At 36.8% G+C, this 20,683-nt stretch overlaps 1 protein-coding gene across 4 annotated transcripts in view; it reads right to left on the reverse strand.

The window, feature by feature from the left end:
* Positions 1-20,426, reverse strand: part of LOC111141974 (cleavage and polyadenylation specific factor 6) — a 35,076-nt gene extending 14,650 nt beyond the window's left edge. Inside the window, exons 1-9 of one of the 4 annotated variants that reach the window (XM_022494864.1) lie at positions 20,326-20,426; positions 12,298-12,507; positions 10,656-10,759; positions 6,911-7,056; positions 5,859-6,032; positions 5,618-5,728; positions 4,630-5,134; positions 2,106-2,221; positions 1,477-1,630 (exon numbers count right to left, since the gene is read on the reverse strand). In XM_022494864.1, coding sequence (XP_022350572.1) covers positions 1,477-1,630; positions 2,106-2,221; positions 4,630-5,134; positions 5,618-5,728; positions 5,859-6,032; positions 6,911-7,056; positions 10,656-10,759; positions 12,298-12,507; positions 20,326-20,385 — 1,580 coding nt within the window. In that variant the 5' untranslated portion in view covers positions 20,386-20,426. The remainder of the gene's footprint in view (positions 1-1,476; positions 1,631-2,105; positions 2,222-4,629; positions 5,135-5,617; positions 5,729-5,858; positions 6,033-6,910; positions 7,057-10,655; positions 10,760-12,297; positions 12,508-20,325) is intronic. The other 3 variants (XM_022494865.1, XM_022494866.1, XM_022494867.1) reach the window with 3 other exon arrangements.
* Positions 20,427-20,683: the final 257 nt, after the last annotated feature.

The raw sequence follows: 20,683 nt of genomic DNA on the forward strand, positions 1-20,683 counted from the left end.
GGACAGGGTAACTAGGTGATGGATATTAAGGAGAGCATGTGACGTAATGAGCACCAGGTAGTATATAAGACTGATAAATCACAGGTCTGTACCTCTGAAATCAATAATACATTATACATTAATTAACTGAATTTAAATTTAAAAAATGTAAAAAAAAAAAAAAAGAAAGAAAGAAATCCTGCTAAATTCTGAAATTCACAATAGGCAAATAACAACTGCCTGTAAGCTGAAATACCTAGAAATTCTTACTTAGTAGGGCTTAAAAAATGTAAAAGAAGACTATGTAAGGTATGGTCTTCAACTATGACAAATTTGTTCAGATACAAAAATCCTTACTTACACTGGGTCAGAAAGGTACTAATTAGAAAGCTGAGGACCATGACAAAGACAGGGTCCTTTCCCTTAACTTAAAATTAAGATTCTAACACCAGATAAAGTATACTGAAGATAGATCTATGAATATCATATAAAGATTAAAGATCTACCTTTCAAAATATGTAAAATTTCAAAGTTAGCTGTAATACTAAAAAAAAGGAACTACTTAATTAGAAAACTAAGAATAGACATTAACTTCCTTGTTCAAAGAAGTATTTATTTAGCACCTGTTCTGTACCAAACACTGTTTAGTCATTAGAAATACCGCAGTGAGCAGGACAGGTAAGGCCCCTTCCATCTTCCAACATGTATGTGTTCTAGTGAAAAGAAATGTGCAGTAAAAATAAAGAATAGGGGCAGCTGGGTGGCTCAGTCAATTAAGGGTCCAACTCTTGGTTTTGGTTCAGATTGTGATCTCAGGGTTATTAGAATGAGCCCCATGTCAGGCTCTGTGCTCAACACAGAGCCTGCTTAGGATTCTTTCCCTCTTCCTCTCCCTCCCCCTCAAATAAACAAACAAATAAATAAATGAATAAATAAAATCTTTTTTAAAAAAGACTATGGTAAGTACTGTGACTACGGTAAATACTATGAAAAAAATAAAAAGAATAACATGACATAATAACCTGGGAGAAGATTTCTTCTAGAAGTTAGATTGAGTTAAAGAATGGAGAATAAGAAGTGAGCTATGTGAAGAGTCAGGGAAAAGGGTTCCCAGCAGAAGGAATATCAGGTATAAAAACACTGAGGTGATTAAGTATTAATGGATCAAGAGAAAGAGAAGAGAGACCACCACCATGACTAGAGAATAGTGGGCAAGGGGTGAGGTACAAAATGAGGCTGAAAAGACAGGCAGGTATCACACATTGCCTCAATGTTTAGAGTCTTATTCTAAGAATAACTGGAAACCTTTGAAGGGTTTTAAAAACAAGCAAAAACCTGACATTTGATTCAATGTAAGAAAAGAAGAAAAAAAAATCAATATAGCTATTGCATAAACAGTAATAAGTAAAATCAAAGTTCTATGTTAAAGTCCCAAACACAGTATTTTTTGTTTGTAAAATAACAGTTTTAAATAGACATGAGACAGGAAAGTTTTACCTTGATCCAGAACCATAAGACTTGGATTCAATTCCATGAAGGCAATCTTGCAAAGAGCTAATAAGAACCTTGCAACGATCATCAGCAGATACTTTGGATTGTTTAATTAAAGAAATTGCAGTTACCAATGTCTCAATAGCACTCCCATAATCACCTAAGAGGGAAAGGAGAGACTGAAATCAAAGAAATTGTTTCCAAAATACCATCTAACCATTTGGGGTAAGAGTAATAAATCATTTTATAAAAGAACAAAATAACTGCAGAAGAGGTCTTAATTTTTTTAGTGTTTCTAAACGTTTGGAAAAACGTTTTATGTGCAAGAAATTAGCACAATTTGTTATTATTATTGCTGTGTAAAGCAGGTTATTAATTTGTAAATATGAGAGTCAAATTTAAGCCATTAAATGTAAAGACTAAAATTTAAATCTATACCTAAAAATGTAAAATTATGGATTTTTTTCATTACTGTGACACATAGCTTCCTTCAATGTCTTTTAAATAAACACAGATATGATTTGGGTATATGAATATAAATACTAAATGCAAATGACCAATCTTCAAGATTGCACATAGTTTTAGGCCATTCCTAATAACATAAATAAGAAATATTAATACAGAAATACACAAACCAGCACTGGCATCAGACACAGCTCTTGAAATAGCACTGCTTGAGATTGCCCTATTTCTATTCATGATTTCTTCAAACTCAGCTTCACTCAATGGCGTTCTTGCAGTATCCATTTCCCTGTAAAATAAATATAAACCTTAAATTGCACTCAACAAATTTTCCAAGTTAGTCAGAATAGTATAAAACAATTCATACTAGTTGCTTTTGACAATGCCTCAGAGCTAGCAGTTGTTTTTTCCAGAGTGAAGCATACTATTTATCCTACAAAGAGAGTAAGTCTAAGCAAAATTCTCTTACTCCACTATCTTTCAGCTGAAATAAAGTAGCAACTTAGAAACTTTGCCTTTTGGAGGCCAGAGATAATGTATTTACATATCCACAATATAGTATTTTTCAGAGTCATACAAAAAGAAGACACAATAAATTGTTCTGATGAATATATATATAACATAAAATAGTTATATATTATTACATCTTCTATTTATATATATTTTTAAATGTTGACAACAAAAAATACAGGCCTACACAATTAAGGAGTTTGGTTACATTTATGTTTGGATCCTCTAGGCACAGGGCCCAACTTACAAGAGAAGGATAACAAATGTCTGATTAATGAATAGAAATTCAGATGTGGACAAGATCTTAGACCATCTTGTTTACCACTGAATCCCTGGAAGAATATCAGGCAAATAAAAGATAGTAAGTGTAAACTGTTGAAAAAAATGGATTAAGTGCCAAAATTTTCTAAAGCTACTTGACAACTTTAAAAACTACATGTAAACTATGTGTCGACTATATTTCAAAAAAAAAAAAAAAACCTGTACATGTACAGTACAGGAAAAGGAAAGTCTTGCCATCTGAGTTACCAGTTACTAGGTAGGACACTGAGTTGAGGGACACAGTAGCAGTTCATTCCAATGAAATGAGGAAACAATCTAACTTTTTGCATGCTTTTAAAATATTATTGTTATTCCCCAAACTTTATAAACATCCTGAGCAAATTACAAGTTGTTCAAAATATAGGTGTAATTTCAACTAAATGCCGCGACTTGTGCCAATTCTATCCCCTTTAAAAAAAATCCCATGTTAAAATAGTAAGTTTTCTCTAATTTCTGATAAAAAATTAGTCATTAATAACCATCCCCACCATTCTTGAAAACCCGTTACTGCAGAAATTCTGTTATGTTAGGAAAAGGATATGAAACTCAAATTTTAAACAGTTAAACCAAGTCACGTAACCCACTCTTATATTCTAATTGTGAACATTTAATATGAAGTCACTCACTGGAATTAAAGTGAACAGAAGAAGTTATATACTAGTTCAACAGTTCTAACAGTTTTCTAAAGAAAACAGCGTTTTAAATAAAAGATTTATTTATCTGAGAGAGAGGGAGAGAGAGAGCACAAGTGGGGTGGGGGGTGGGTCAGACAGAGATGGAGAAGCAGACTCCCCACTGAACAGAGAGCTCAACTTCAAACTCGAACTCAGAACCCTGAGATCATGACCTGAGCCAAAGGCAGACACCTAACCAACTGAGCCACCCAGGTGCCCCAAAACAGCATTGTTGACAGTCAAATAGATGCACCCTCTACAAACAGATAATGGTCAATGAGTTTTGCTTACAACATCAAAGTTATTGCCATATGTCTGTGTAACTGCATGGAATTAGGCAGAACCTCAAATCCATTCCTTCAGGATGTTATCAGACAAATTGAAATACAAAGTAGTTTAACAGTGATAGTTTAAAAATATAAACTCAGAAGAAATTAAAGGGGCAAATTCAAATAGTTCTTGGAGAGTAGAAACCTAGCTCTCTAAATTATGTTTTGAGTATGGACAGTTTTTAAATGACTTTCAAAGGGCGCTAAGAGATCACTTACTTCAATAGTGATTTCCACCCAGCTCCCCTTCAAGCATCACCATTAATTATTCTAATTTCCATAAAAACTGTTTTACAAGCCCCTTCGTCTACCCAAATATACTTGTAAATCACTGAATGTTTCCATTTTAATTAAAAGTTGGTAATTTGCTACTCAGGACTCCTGATCAGCATGAGCTAATCAATAGTACTTATATAACAAACTGATCTAATTCCTAAAATGAAGAAACTTTAGTACTCTGTGTAGTATCCCCAATGGTAAATTGAGATTCATTTTATAATCTTATAAGTAGTTTAAGGATCCCATTTGCTCACTTAAATTATCTTTACTAACCTCTTTTAACTTAAAAAATAATGAAAATGAAAAAAAAAAAAAAAAGAAAATGAATCCCCAAGATTTAGTGACTTGCTCTAAATCATGCAGCTTTATCAAGTGGCAGAGGTGGATTACTCCCAAAGCTGTTTTGTGTGTCTTTCACATATGATATTGCCTCTTCTAATGAGAGAAAATAATTCAAAAAATTAAGTATCTGGGGAAAAGGCCATAATTTAAAAAAACAAACAAAAACCTTGGTGATGAGAGTGTGGAGTATCTTTTACCAAACAAATACACCAAGTCTACTGTCATAGATACATATAACTTACCTTCCAGGAGGCCCATAGTCACCCCTATCATATGGTGGGGGTCGGCCATATGGATCTGTTGGTGGTGGACCCCGGCTATCTGATGTAGGCATGCCGCTGTTAGTCGGTGGAGGAAAGAAAGCTGGATTCACATGTGGAGCTGGTGGTGGGGCACCTGGAGGTGGTCCAGGAAGATGCGGAGGAGGAGCAAGTGTAAGGGGTGGCCCAAGAGGGCCAGGTGGGCGAGGTGGAAAAGGGCCTGGAGGTGGAGGTGGTCCCTGCTGTGGAGGTGGTGGACCAGGAGGAGGGCCGTAGCCTGGAACTGGAGGTGGAGGGCCAGGAGGAAGCGGACCCAATGGAGGCTGCCCAAAAGGTTGTCCAGGAAAAAGAACTGGTGGTGGAGGGCGATCTCCTCGATTAGGAGGCCCAGCTAAAGGAGGAGGCAGAACCTGACCAGGAGGTGGAGGACCCGGTGGACCAGGTGGGCCTGGAGGACCTAAGGGTGGACGTGGTGGAGTCTGTCCAGCTATAGAATAAAGGAGAGAAGAGAGGAGAGGAGAGGAGAGGAGAGGAGAGAGAGAGAGAGAGAGAGAAAAGAACACTTCAATAAGGTATTGTAACCTTTATGTCAAGAATATACTTTTAAAGCACAACTCATAGACCAAGATTCTTTCTCTTTAAATGAAACCCATATGGTAAATGCTACACTAACAACTATAGAAGTGCAGTATATCTTTACAAATTTAACTAGTTTAATTTATGCTTAAGAAAAATTATTGAAACAAAAAACGTTAATAAAGAAGATTACAATGCTTAGAGATAGTTTCCATCTTTCAGCGTACACACATTTCTTACAGTGAAATCACCCACCTTATATTCTACTCTGATGCCAAGCTAGAAAGTGAAACAAGGAAAAATGGTCTTGAAAGGATTTTTTAAGAGGTAAGAAAATAAGACGGATGTAAATATTCTATATATAAGTCAAGCAAGTTTGGAGAAAAATAAAGACCTTTTAGGCCAAAAATGGGTATTTCCTCTATGCTGTGCCCCATATGCCATGGAATCCTAGTTTCCAGGAACAAAGGCCGAGTTCCTTTAACAAGATGCTTGATCAAATTTCCTGGATTCCAAAAATAGCATAACAAGGAGAGTAAGTCACATTAATAATGCATTACTTGAAAAAGAGAGAAAAGGAAAAGAGGTATTAAGGTAGACACATTTTATCCATGGTAATTTAAGAAAAATTTTACCTGGAAAAGGTGGGGGTGGCCCTCCTGGTCCTGCTGGTCCAGGAAATCTGTCCCCACCGGGAACAGCCCCTGGAAAACGGCCCCGTCCTCTACCACCTTGTGGAAATGCTGCACGTGAACTGCCTCCTGGAGGACCAGCTTTACCTTCCCCAGACATTTGTCCTGATTGTGTAGCTGCAAATATCCAAATACTCATAAATAGCATTTATTAAAATAGTCCTCTGAAATGTAACCACTGCTATTAGAAACAACTCTATTTCAAAGTTCATGTATGCTATAGGCTAACTTGCGGATGTCTTGGGCCTGTCCACACTACATGAGGAAACACTGGTTAGAAAACATTCACATCAAGTTAAGTTCTTTTGAAGTCTCAAAGTATCCAGACTTAAATGTGTTTCCAATAAGTAAATATGAGTTAATTTCAAAATACCAGTACTCTACAGCAGCCAAAACTAAAATTCTCCCAATAGAAATCTGAATTTCAGTAAGCATAGATTATTTTTTATTCTATTCTTCAGTTAAGTCTTAAGTGCTAAGACATTAAAAGAAAAACAACCACTTCAATTTCTGTTAACTGCATGATCATCCACTGTATCTCTTTAAGTGATAGCATTCATTAAGTGTGTAAAGGCAAATCTTTCCTATATTCACTTTACCAAGTGGGGGAAGGTCTTGGTGCCAAGCGAAAATCAACAAGTATTTTCTGATTACCAGTGGTTTCTTCCCCACCACAACACACATCCACATAACTTCCCTTCAATCTAAGGATTAGAATGTAGTTTCTTTCTCTAGGATGGGAATGACAGGACAAGAATGGAAGGGCTATAGAACCTGCACACTGTTGTAGAATACTGGGTCTGAGACATATAGAGTTTTCAGTACACAGGACCATAGTCATAAACCAGACTTAAAACCAAAGGATGGGCTTTCTAAAATGGATTCTCCAATGAACTAAGTATTAAGATGACTTCTCTAGTGTAGTATCTAACAAATACTAGCAACATTGGTTAAAATGTACATCTTTGAATAAAGGCCTCTGAGGGATTGCTTACTTTTCCTGGACTGCATTTCAAATTGACTCAGGAACTGTTTATTGCATGGAGTTACAACAGGATTCTGACCATGAAGTTCTCTTTTAGGCAACAGATCCATTAACTTTTTTGAGGATGCTTCAGATCCAACACCAACAAGGGCAAACCTAAAAGATGTTTAAAGGAGTGAGGGTAGGTGGGGAGAGATTAACAAAACTACTGTTAAGGAAATGATGTGCATTTACCTTTATCTAAGAAAAATGAAAATATTTCTTAAATTAAAAATATGCAAGCTCACATTTGCATCTTTAATTTTTTCAAAATAATAACATACCATATACCTCACTCATTTAAAAAGTGTACAATCCAGTGGGTTGTTTTTTTTTTTTTCTGTATATTCAGAGTTTTACAACCATTACCACAAGCAATTTTAGAGCATTTTCAATATCTCAAAATCAAACTCCATACTCATTAGCTGTCACTCCATTTCCTTCCATCCCCCAACCCTAGGAAACCACTAATTCACTTTTTGTCTCTATGAATTTGTCTATTCTGGACATTTCATATATATGAAATTTATAACATGTGGTCCTTTGTGATTAGCTTCTTTCACTTAGCATAATGTCTTCAAGGGTTATGCATGCTATAGCATGGCTCATTACTTAATGTCTTTTTATAGCTGAGGAGTATTTCATATGGATATAGCACATTTAAAAAAAAGATCCCATCAGTTGATAGACATTTGGGTTGTTTCCATTTGTTGGTTACTATGAATAATGCTACTGTGAAAAGACGCCCAACATCACTATCAGGGCAATGTAAATCAAAACCACAATGAGATGCTGTTTCATATCCACTAGGATGGCTATAATCAAAAAGATAAAAAGTGTTGATGAGGATGTGGAGAAATTTAAAATTTCATACACTACTGACAGGCATGTAAAATGGTATGGTTACTTTGATAAATCATGTGGCAATTCCTTCAAAGGTTAAATACAGAGTTAACATATAGTCCAATAATTCCACTATTGAGTATATATAAACACACACACTGCATAACAGAACTGAATATGTGTTTATACAAAACTGGTAAAAGAATATTCATAGGGGCATTATTGACAATAGCAAAAGTGGAAACAACCCTAATGTCTATCAAATGATGGATGGAATAAAGATGTAGTATATCCGTATGGTATTCAGCCATAAAAAGAATACTGATATATGCTACAACATGGCTGAATCTTGAAAACATTATGCTGAGTAAAAGTCAGTCACGAAGAACCACATACTACATGATTCTATTTTTATGAAATGTTTAGAATAAGCAAAACCATAGAAATAAACTGTTAATGGGTATGCAATTTCTTCTGGGGATGATGAAATGTTCTGCAATTAGACAGTGATAATAAATATACTAAAAACCATCAGACTGAGCATTTTTATTTTTTATTTATTTTTTAAAAGATTTTTGTTTATTGGTCAGAGAGAGGGGGAGAAAGTGTGTGCACGTACAAGCAGGGGGAGCCGCAGGCAGAGGGAGAAGCAGGATCCCCACTGAGCAAGCAGCCTCAAGTAGGACTCAATCCTCGGACTCTGGGATCATGACCTGAGCTGAAGGCAGACACTTAACTAACTGAGCCAACAAGGCGTCCCAAACTGAACATTTTTAAAAGGCAAATTTTATGGATGTGAATTATATCTCAATTAAGAAAAATAAATTAAAAAAAGAATTATATCGCAATTAAATTTTTAAAAAAATTTAAAAAGAAAAAAGAGAAAGAAGGAAAAAATGAGAAAAAAAAAAAAACCCAAATGGCTACCAATTTCATACAGTTATAGGATATTCTAAATTATTCTCAGAAGGGCTCTTAGGTGGTCTTCCTAATGTTCAAAATGGCCCTTTAACTAGATCCCTTATTCTAGTCAACTAATTCTACTGTGTGACTCAAGATTATCCTAGGTCACAACACTCAGAAACAATTTAATGAATTCACTAATTTAACAAACATTTATGGAACACCACCACCTATATCCCAGACCCAATCCAGGGCTAGGGACACAAGAAGTGATCAAAACAAAATCCTTCCTCTCATAGAGGTTACGATCTAATGGAGACAAGACCAATTAGGAAAATACACTGTAATAAAGAAAAAACAAAACAGAGTGAAAGGAGCAGAAAGTAATATTTTGCATAGAATGATGAGGAAAGAGAACTCTGTCAACAGAGGCCTGAATGAAGTGAAAGAGAGCCATGCGGATATTTGGGGGTAAAACCAACCAAGAATAAGAAACTACTAGTGTAAAAATCCTACGTAGGAATATCTGAAGAACAGCAGAGATAAATGTGGCTGAAACAGCATAAAGAAGGCAAAGAATGGTGTAGGATCTAAGGTCAGACAGGTGAACAGGTCACACAGTGCCTTCTAGGGCACAGTTAAGATTCTGTCTTTTACTCTAAGGGAGAGGGGACCATTAGAAGAAGATCTGAGCAGACAAATATTGATGTCACTTTTTTCCAGTATTACATTGTGCAGTAACATAAGCTGCAGGGGATTTAGGGTGAAAGCAAGAACAAGGCTATTACAAAAGTTCAGTAAGAGACAGTAGTGGCTCAGGACCAGGTAATAGAAGTGAAGTTCATAAGTAGTGCTTGGATACCCCATATATTTACAAAATATTCTTAATGTAAACTGATACTCTGAACATAAAGCAGACTAAGGCATATTCCTTATTATTTTGCATCTAGCAATTTATCTTAAAAAAATCCAAAATCTGGGGACGCCTGGGTGGCTCAGTTGGTTAAGCAGCTGCCTTCGGCTCAGGTCATGATCCCAGCATCCTGGGATCAAGTCCCCACATCGGGCTCCTTGCTTGGCAGGGAGCCTGCTTCTCCCTCTGCCTCTGCCTGCCACTCTGTCTGCCTGTGCTCAGTCTCGCTTCTCTATGACAAATAAATAAATAAAATCTAAAAAAAAAAAAAAAAAAAAAAAATCCAAAATCTGCACCTGAAGGTTTATACATAGTGATGCCTCTGGAATATTATTTATAGTAAGACTGAAAACCCAAATAACCAAAAATAACAATGGTAAAATAAATTACTGTAGCACACAAGGTATGATGGAAAGAATTATGACATTAGCAACGAAGTGAATTTATGGATAAATATGTTTTACTCATGTTATGAAACATGTGAATTATAATCCTGTTCTTTTAACTTTTTTTGCACTAAATATATGCTATGAGCACTAGGGAAAAACCTACAAGCATATTCACTAAAATCTTAAGAGTGATCGTGTATGGATGGTGACCTTGTGGCTTTTTATTTTCCTATCTCTGGGTACCTATATTTTATAATGCTGCTCTAATGATCCTATCTCATTTATATAATTTAACAGTTAAATTAAACAAAACATTCATTTTACATAATTCTCCAGTTGCCCATCTTTCCCCATCCCTTAATCACAGGATAATGCTTCTTCAAACTGTCTTTTCAATAATCATTTCAACCACAAATGGAGAAAACTCAAACCCAGGAAAATTAAATACATCTAATCTAATCTGTCCACACTTCCAACTGCACTAGTTTTATTAAGTTAGAACACAGGGTAAATGAAATGAGTGAAATGAAGGGAATCTCTGCCCAAGATCCTTTTGCCAATGTGGATAATAAAGCGTGCACACAGTTAGCATTAAGAATAGTTACTCCCAAAATTATAATCACTAGGTACTAACTTATTAGGGGAAACAATGAAATTAAAATTCTTACCCCTTTGACTGGCCATTTGCCCGGTTTTCAAAGAATTTTATCTCCAAAATATCATTTACTCCCAAAGAATGCACTGCTTCAGTTAAGTCTTCATCTGTTGTCCACTGCAAGACATTTCCCCCTCATTAACCATCAAAACATAGCCAAGATTTGTATTGTTTAAACTTGTTTTTAAGAGTAAACTCAGAACAAACAAGACAGTTTATGTTCAGTGCAAATCTAAGCAGAGTTACTGTCAGTTAATCTTTAATTTTTAAATGGTATAAAAGCACTTGAGGACATAACTTCATCCCCTGATAAAAGTTTCAGAAATCAGAAGGAATATATCCTTGGAGGTAAGATTCATTTCAAAAAAAAAAAAAAAAAAAAAAAAAAAAAATTTTTTTTATTCTTAAAGACTTTCTGGTCTCTCCAAACTTTAAACTCCTATGATATTAAGTTTTTAATAAAACCAATCTCACTTACCACTTCTTTCCTTAAAGGAAATTATTTCAGAAAATAAATCTACCTTATGTTTGAGTGTAAGATTAAAAAAAAACACTAACATGTACTGAGTACTTATCATGTATACTTTATATCAAATATTTAACTCTTAAAACAATCCTGTAAGTCCTATCACTATTCCCCTTTCACACATGGTTCAGTGGAGAAATTTAAAGCTTGTCCAAGATCACAAAAATAATAGATGGACAATCTAAGATTCAGTCTTCTTTAGCAATCACACTCCTGATATTGATACTACTGATACTCTCTCCAACATTATAAAATTGCTCAGACTTAGTGGTTGGAGACTAATTTTTTTTTAAATGTGAACATTTTAAAATTCTACCAAGGAAAGAAGGATGACAGATTTTGATTTCTAGACAACTTTTAAACTTTCAAATGTATGTACTAAATGCTTCTAAGCAGAGATATAAAGATTCTATATGGCTGTTTCAATGAATTTTAAGATTTAATGCTAATAAAATCATAAATACACACTGAATGCCCAGTTAATGAAACGCCCAACCAATAATCTCATAAAAAACCCAAATTAAAATACAAAGTATATAGCAGTGTTTCCATAAATGAGATTTCAAATTTAAAAGAAGAAATAAAATTCAGTAAGTCTGTAATATAAATTAGATAATGAAAACTTCTTTTAAAAAGGATTTTACTTTTTTAAGTAATCTCCACACCTAATATGGGGCTCCAACTCACAACCCTGAGACCAAGAGCTGCACACTCTTCTGACTGACCCAGCCAGGAGCCTAATAACGAAAAATTTAAAAACCCCATATCAAACTGTTGTTCCTAGAGTTCTGAATCCTGGTTCCAGACTTTACATATTTTTCTTTGTAAAACTAGGATAGCAGAAGTGTAGAAGTAGTAAAATATAAAGAATATCTGATTTAAACTCAAAATAACTGAATTATATTTAACTGGAATGTCTACCAAAACAAGGTGAATGACCACAAAATTCAAAACTAGATTTGGAATTTATAATGTTTAAATATACTTGAATTTCTCTCTTCATTGCATAAACAAGCATACAGAACATCAAATCTTCAAATTTTTATTTTATAAAACCGGAACAAATTAACTACTTGAACAGTTCAAAACCAACTACCAATAATTTAATTCATATGTTAAGTTTACTTACCCATGTTAGGTTTCCAATATACAATGCAATTCTCTTTCCAGTATACGTATAGACAACATTTGGTGCTGCTCCTTTACCCACATCATCACCAACAGTTGGTGGGAGAGTATCCATGTAATCACGGTCTTCTGGGGCATCTCCATTATTTGCAGATGGAGAGATGACATCATCATACAAATCTATCTGATCATGCCCACCATATTCAGCTTCCTGAGACACAGAAATAATGCTCTAAATTATACAACAGTCAGACTACCACTAAACAGACTGGAATACAAACTCATTCAACTATTTTGTTTTAAAAATCTGGTAGAAGATAAAGCCCCAAAGATCTCAGTAAAAATCTTCTCTTTACTTCACAGATGTATTCTTGAATGGTACCTATATAAAGTGAGTTTCTGTACAATAAATCCTATTTTCCCACTTACATATATTGTAATATAGGAAATAACATTCCTCAGGGATAAGAATGATATGGAGACAAAATAGGTAGTGATGTAAAACTTTCCTTGGAAGTACAATACTCTTAGAGTAGAAGTAACAATACATGAATGCAAAGAGATGGGCTTTTAAAAAATGACACAAAAATATCACGAACAAAAGTCAGAGCCATTATAAATCTTTAATATTTAACTGCAGGCAAATATAACTATTATTTTCTATGGTATTCAGTATCTTGTTTCCCAACTCTGTGAAAGGTATTAGTTTTAGAAAAAAGCACAGTGAGCTAAGCCAAAGGGAAGAGATGAAGAAATGTGGGTACATAAATTATTCCAAATGTCATTACAAATGAACAAGGAAAAGAGAAACAGTAAATAAAATATGCATAAAACTATCCAAATTAGTATCCAGCAATAGTTTCATTATTCTCAGCCAACAAAGAGTTAATGCTTACCTGACCGCTTAGATCTCTAGTCAATTTAGCAAGGGATATCTAGTCAATCAGCAAGAGAAAGATGATATGAACAAGGATCTAGTAAAGCTCTGCCACTGAGTATCACCAGCAGAATAAAAACAATGCCAGTGGATGCCACTTACATGCCCGAATGGTAAGCAAGCAAAAAAGGAAAGCAAACAAGAAACAGAAATCTACACAGGAGAAAAATGAAAAAGAAGGGTTCTACCATAAATAATTATAAGAAAAATGAAATACAGACGCTGGCAGAACACTCAACACCATTTAAACTGCCCTTTGTAAGGGCCACAGGCTTGACTAGCCAGAATCAGAAGAAAAAACTACTTTTATCTTCCTTCCCTTCCATCACTAAGTATCTAAATCAATGTGAACTATTTCATTTTTCTTATGAGGTAGAACATTTGAGATAATAAAAGAAGAGAATTACAATCAAAAAACAACAAACTTGAGAGCCCAGATACTGGGTTATATCCTCTCATTAATATAATTTATTAAGGAGGAACTGCTATATAAATGGCACATAAGGAGGAGCTAAAAGTTCTAATAGTTTTAAGGAGTAATAGGTGTTAGACAAATGACCCAAAGGAAAGCATTTGTAACAGGACTATAAACAGATCAACAAAATATTGTTATTATAGGCCCCAAGAGAATATAGCTTTGCTTTGTTATCCAGAAGAGCAGTAAAGATTTTTTTTTTAAAAGTGGAAAAAACCTAAAAGGGTAAATAACAATTATACACATAGCTAAAGGAATCTGAAATTTACAAAGTCATCTTCAGGTAATCTTCTGCATAACTGAGTCAACCAATTTACTAATTACATAACAGCATCTTTACATAACATTTTGTTATGAGGTAGAATGTCTGTAAGACTTATCTAATAAGGAATCCAAGATCTCTAGGTTAAGTCACAGAACAAAGCCATCTTTAGCAATGGGCAAAAACTAAGACCACAAATAACTAAATTATGCCTTGATTTTGTTTGTACAGTAATATCAAAATAATCTTTTGTAACTGAGTTTTTGTTAAACAAAGTAACATGCTCAAATTGCAGTGACAGTAAAAATTAGGAAAAAGGAGTTTAAGTTTTGTTATGAAGTTTCAGTGTAGCTGAAGCTTCAGGTAGCGTAGTTGCAGCAGTGGTTCCATACACTTTAGACACTAACAAGATTCCCACAAGGGGCAGTGGGCATTTTAAACTCTTGCAATCCAGTTCTGTACATCAAGTGGAATTATTATTATTATTCAAAGGGAGTTGTGTTTCCATCCTCCTCAGTAGAGACTATAATCACAATATATGGTCTGAGGGAGAGTAAAAAAGAATGCAAGGATTATTTAAATTTATACTTTCATGAAACAGGCTTAACACATCATTTGATTTTTCATTAGTTGTGAATCTAGGAAAATGTTTACATAAGTAGACAATAATTTACAAGCATAATCGCAGCTACACTAACCTGGTGAATCACAATCACTTACTATTTTTGTCCGTCCACGAATTCCTATGTTGACACCAACCAATTTTCCACATTGATATGATTCTACCAATATTTAGGATCAGCCATTTTGTCTGGTAGTTGGACTGCTTCCAATTGGTTGAAGTATGATGCTAATTGAGACCAGGGTCCTGGGGTTTGATATCCATGTGGACTAGTTAGCTTCGCTCTGTTCCAAGGCCACAGCCTGTACGTCTAGCCCCAACGGTATGCATTTGGACGTGGTGAAAAAATATTAATGAATCTGAATACATTTGCTGCCATTACTAAAAATGCAATTCAAAGCACATACTCTTGAGGTATCAGTAATCCTCCTTTTCAGCTTCAGCATATCACATCTATCCTCCATATTAAAAAAAGATACAGAACACATCTACTTTCTGTTCCCATTTTAAAAAGGGGGAAAACACATATTCTGAAACTATGCAAAATGTGTATTACAGGTCATATACAAAGAAGGTGAGCTCTGAACATGTACTGAACAAAAAAGAAATCGCTTCTACTGTGTCAGAGAGAAATGGTCAGCAGTGTCAAGTTCTACTATGGAAAGAATCTTCTCAATTATCATCTTTAAGAAATTTTAATGGCATTCAAAAACAAACAAAAATCAACACTGCCCCTCTAACTATTTTAGATGCCAAATGCTGCCCAGTCTATCTGCTTTTCATAATAACTAATCTATTGACAGAGCTGCACATAACATGTAACTTCCAATAAAATAATAGTTCTCAGGGTTCGTTAAAAAAAAAAAAATCCAGTAATATTTCTCCTTCCCTACACTCTAAATAGCTACAATCATTCTAATGGCAAGGCATCCTTTTAAGATTTTACACTTCAAGATTATGTTCTACATGATATACAAGTAGCTGTTGCCACATTAGAAAAAACAGTTTAAAACAACATGGATAGTAAAATAACCAAAATTCTATTAACTCCCTTTTATAGGCAATGTTTTTTCTTCCCTCCAAGCACTTGTTTTTAGACATACTTTCCTTAATCACTTCCCACAAAATTTTAGTATCACAGATGTCCTGTATATACATACATTCTGTATACCACCACTGGGCTGACCATGGAATAACCATACAAAACTCTTCATTCTCCCTGACAAGCCCAACATGGCTTTTGGTGATCCTAAATTGTAATAATAGCATCCCTGCATTACATGAGAGTACCAGTAATGGTACAGCAAGGGCCACTTGTTTCAAAGCCCCTCTACTTAAAAGAGAAGGAGGAGAAAGGAGGAAGAGGAGAAGAAAAAAGAGAAAGGAACATATAAGCCATTTTCATTTGGAGAAATAAAAGGGGGTAGGTTTACATTTTGCATTTACATTTACAAAATGTATTCTATACCAAGAAGAAAAATACCAGCATGCAATATCCAGCAGATCATCTAATTCATATTTACCTTTATAGAAAATACATCATTTTCTGATTTTTATCTACTTGTGTTCTGAGTACATTTGAAAATTAGTTTGCAATCCCTGTAAAAAGGTCAACTAATGGTAAAGAAGCCAACCTGGTACTAAAAATATGCCACATGAACCACAAATGGTGGACAATTCACAGGCAGTTGAATAAACTACCCTCATAAATTGTAAAACTGAATGGGAAGAGCTCTACTCCCCTAAATATTTTTACCAAAGTTTCTGAGTCTATCTCTACCTACCTCATTCTGAACCTTACAACCTTATCTCAGAGGATTTCCTATTAAATATAAATTTACCAAAAATAAGGTTTTCACGGACATTTGCCCAAGAAACTTATTTTCCAAAATCGGCTAGACAACTGGCTAGAATAGATACATAATGATTAAATATAAAATATACTGACTCACGAAATAAAGGCAAGTTGTCTTACGAGGATGTCTAGGTCCTTAATTTCTAAAGGAATTTTTTCCCAGCCACAACCTATATACATTTTCATTTTAAAACTCAGTGGTCCAATAAATAAATAAATAAATAAATAAATATATAAATAAAAATAAAACTCAGTGGTCAAAGTACTAAGCACTGTTACCAGTGACCTACCACTAGACAGATCAATAACTAAATTCGATAGTAAGAGCTTTTCATCTCCAAACATGCAAAACACACACTTAAATGTATACAGTGTAAACTTTCCTCAGGTTGCTAGTATTTTTTACTTTCCCCATCAATAAAAATTCTACAAGGATACAAAGGAGTTTTAAAATACGCGACCTGTCAGAGTGTTTTAGTTATGTAGATGTCTCTTACCCCCCATTACAACGCATTTTAAGAGTAGAGACTATCTGAATTTTGTAAACCTCCTTGTTGGCATATAGTAATAGATAATCAAGAAATGTATTTTGAACAACTGAGTTTGAAAATTTTTTATTTGGTCTTGGTCAAAATTAAAAAGTATTTGTTAAATAGCAGGGTTGCTAACTACCACATGAGAGTACAAATCCCAGCTCAACCTGTACTGAGACATACTACAGAGGCTGAAACAGAACTGTTTTCTTCTCAACTCCAAATTCAAGTAATGTAGAGGTTTGGAAGTAGTTCAAATTCTCCTTCCACTGGAGCAACTAACTGTTCTCAATTTGGTTATATCCAAAGACCTTTAATTTAAGAACTAAAGAGCACCCATAAAGAATAGCCAAGTCCCTTGTGCCTTCTCTCTTTCTCCAACTTTATTCATTCTAAATTCATCTGGTGAAGAAAGGAACCCTACAGTTTCACTAAATTTATTCTCACCCCATTCCCAAATTTTCTTCTCCTAAGACAGCTGACTGTCTCATACTTTCTGATATAAGTTTAATCTGTCCTTAACCAAAATACACACCTGGGGGGGAAAAAAAGCTTCATAAAGTACCAATTAAAAGGGAAAATACAGACTACAGAGAATTTCAAAGTGCACAAATGCAATTAAATCTGCAGCTCACAGTGAAGAACAAGGTTTTTTTTTAAGGTTTACAGCAGTTTAGAAGCCAAAATAAGACAAGATTGGTTATAATTAGTAAAACACTTAACCCAACTACAGTAAGAGTCATAGTTTACTATAGCAGCCAGTAGAAATAAGGTTACCAGCTCACAATAAAGTGAAAATTAGATCAGTAATTCTGTAGTTGATTCTAATTTTGATCAATTTTCAGAAAAATATTTCAGTAACAGTAACATTTTTATAAAGAGGATGGACCTTGAAAACGACCAACTATCTTTTTGTGGACATATTTTGTACAGGAATTACCACAGCAAGCAGATTATAAAAGCCAATGATATGCAAAATAATAACAAAAACAAAGCCTCTATTTAATCCCATTAATCTTTTCAAAAGTATAAAGATTTTACTAAAAAAATTATACAATATGTGAGAAACAAAACGCTGTTAAGTTTACATCAACAGAGAGCTACATTTTTAAGAGAACCCTATAAAATAGTTCCTTATCTGGGCCACAAAATTTTAATCTCTTCTTACCTCCTGCTCAGTCAGCACTAGTTACTGCACAAGGATAAGCAAGCATCACTCCTTCCAACTATATGTATTAAAGAAATGGCCATCCCAAATTAAGTATGGGAAAGCTTTAAAAAACATCTTTCATGAAGAGGTCCTGAAGAAAGCTCAAATTCTAAAACTGCACCCCAATTCTTCTTTTATCATGGGGAAAAAGGCAAAGCAAATGTATTTTCTTTTTAAGAAAACCTGATGAAGATAGTCTTGAACATTCTCTTTTGGATGGAATGTTATATCCATTTGATAAATAAAAAGACATTTCCTAGAGGTCTTTGTCTACTGATCTTAAAAGCATTACAATTTGATTGCAGTGCCCAAGATCATTTTCTGATTTGCCATTGACACAACTCAGGCTTCACCGATCCAAAATATAAACACAATAAAAAGAACAAAAAATTTAAAACTTAGCATTTGATTACAATATCCAGTCTTTAACAGAGTAGCAACAATTTACAGCTAACTGAAAAATATTTTTCTTTTTCAAATACTTAAACCAGAAAAGCACAAAGTCATTCCGGAAAATTAGAACTGTTAAGGATTTCTAGCTTTCTCTCTTTTTTAAAAAAATCTTGAGGCCTTGGGGCGCCTGGGTGGCTCAGTGGGTTAAGCCTCTGCCTTCTGGCTTAGGTCATGATCTCAGGGTCCTGGGATCGAGCCCTGCAGGGGCTCTCTGCCCAGCGGGGAGCCTGCTTCCTCCTCTCTCTCTCTCTCTGCCTGCCTCTCTGCCTACTTGTGATCTCTCTCAGTCAAATAAATAAATAAAATCTTAAAAAAAAAAAAAAAAAATCTTGAGCCTCTAGTCAGAAATAAAGTCCTGAATGTTGTGGGTGAAAAAAAAAAGAAAAACACATTAACCACTAAATTTATATCAAGCTTCTCTTACGGACCTGGACTGTAAAAAAATAAAGCATTTAGGTGCACTACAGTTAGGCACAATTTAATTTTTAAAAATGTGTTACTACATAAAGGCAGTAAAGATGGGAACAGCAGGCTTAGCGCTTACACGTCACTACTCTAGTAACAAACGAGATCTTTTGCAAGGATGTCCAACATCAGACATCACAGCTCCGCGGCTAGTTCTTCTGTGGCTTGTGAGATACCGGAAAAACCTTCCATTCTCACTTTCTCCAACCTTCCAAAACCTAAATTAGCAGATCCCTCGGAAGGCATTTTACATTCGCTTCCGAAAATCAGGTCTTATTTACATCCCTTTAAACTATACTAAAAGAATTTCGGGTCAACGTTCTTTTATTTTAATCACCCCTCTTATCTCTTGGTGAGCTACCCCCCCGCCCCAATCCAACCAACACGCTTCCAAGTCTTCCCTCGGCTCAGGCCATCTACCTTCACAGGTATTTTCATCACAAAAGCCAAGAACAACTGGGCCTCAAAAGCACTGCAAGACCTCGACCACCGAGGCAAGGCCCGCGGACCGACTTTTAAGCACGAACGATGGTGCAAAAGTCAAAGGACTTGTTGCAAACGTGCCCACACCGAAGCCGCCTTCAGAAAGTGTGAGGAGAGGAGGAAGAAGACGCCACGCCGAAATCTGTCGCAAACGTGAGCAGGAGCCCAGGAAACTGGGCGCGCGGGATACAAAGGGCCATGAATGCGGCCTTCCATGAGGCGACCGTGCGCGGCCGGGGAGACAAAATGGAGCGACGAGAGGAATCGGAGCCCGAGCTGCAGGGCCGGGGGAGAGGCGGCGGCCGGCGCGCGCCCCGCTGGGCTTCCTGCTTGGCCCGGCAGCGGGGGAGGGGGCGCGGCGGCGGCGGCCCGTTCTCCCCCGCAGCGCACACGCGGCCCCACCGCCCGGGCCTAGCGCGGCGGGAAGCGCCCGCCGGCCGCCGCCAACAATGGGGAGGGTGGCGGCGGCGAGGGAGGGGCCGGCGGCGGCTGCACGGCGGCCCGCGTCGGCGCTCCGGGCCCCGCGGCGGGCCGCATCACCCGCGGCCTGCGAAACGACGCGGTAGAACGAGGGGCGAGGGGGGCGCCGCGCCAGGGTCGGACGGCGCGGCCCACAGGCGGCAAGGGCGCACGGTCTGCAGCGGCGCCGGCTCGCAGCCTGCGGCGGGCCCCGGGTCAGCGTCCGGACCGCAGCGCCGCCCGCTTCAGCGGCGTGGGCACGGGCCCTCACGTACCTGGTTGAACTCTTCGCCCACATCCGCGTAAATGTCTATGTGGTCCACACCGTCCGCCATCTTCTCTCGGCCGAGGCCGCCGCCGCCTCCTGCAGGTCTGCCCGCCGCGGCAGCAGCAGCGGATCTAGCGGCGGGGGCGGGGCGCTCTGCGTCACTTCCGAGGCCCGAGGGACGAGGCGGGGGTGGCCGGGGGCGGCGGTCTTCTCTGCAGCCCGGCCGCTTGGCGGGCGCAGAGAAAAAGCCTGCGTCTCTGCTGGCGGAGGCGGCTTCTTTTGTGTGTGTAGGTTAGGCCTGGGGCTTGGGGGGCACGTCCAAGCTCTTTCCAGAGACGGTGTTTTCACGTTGCCTCTGGCACATT

Source organism: Enhydra lutris, unplaced genomic scaffold (assembly GCF_002288905.1).
Source record: "Enhydra lutris kenyoni isolate GAN:26980312 unplaced genomic scaffold, ASM228890v2 scaffoldscaffold7, whole genome shotgun sequence".
In the NCBI taxonomy this organism is placed as follows: Eukaryota; Metazoa; Chordata; class Mammalia; order Carnivora; family Mustelidae; genus Enhydra; species Enhydra lutris.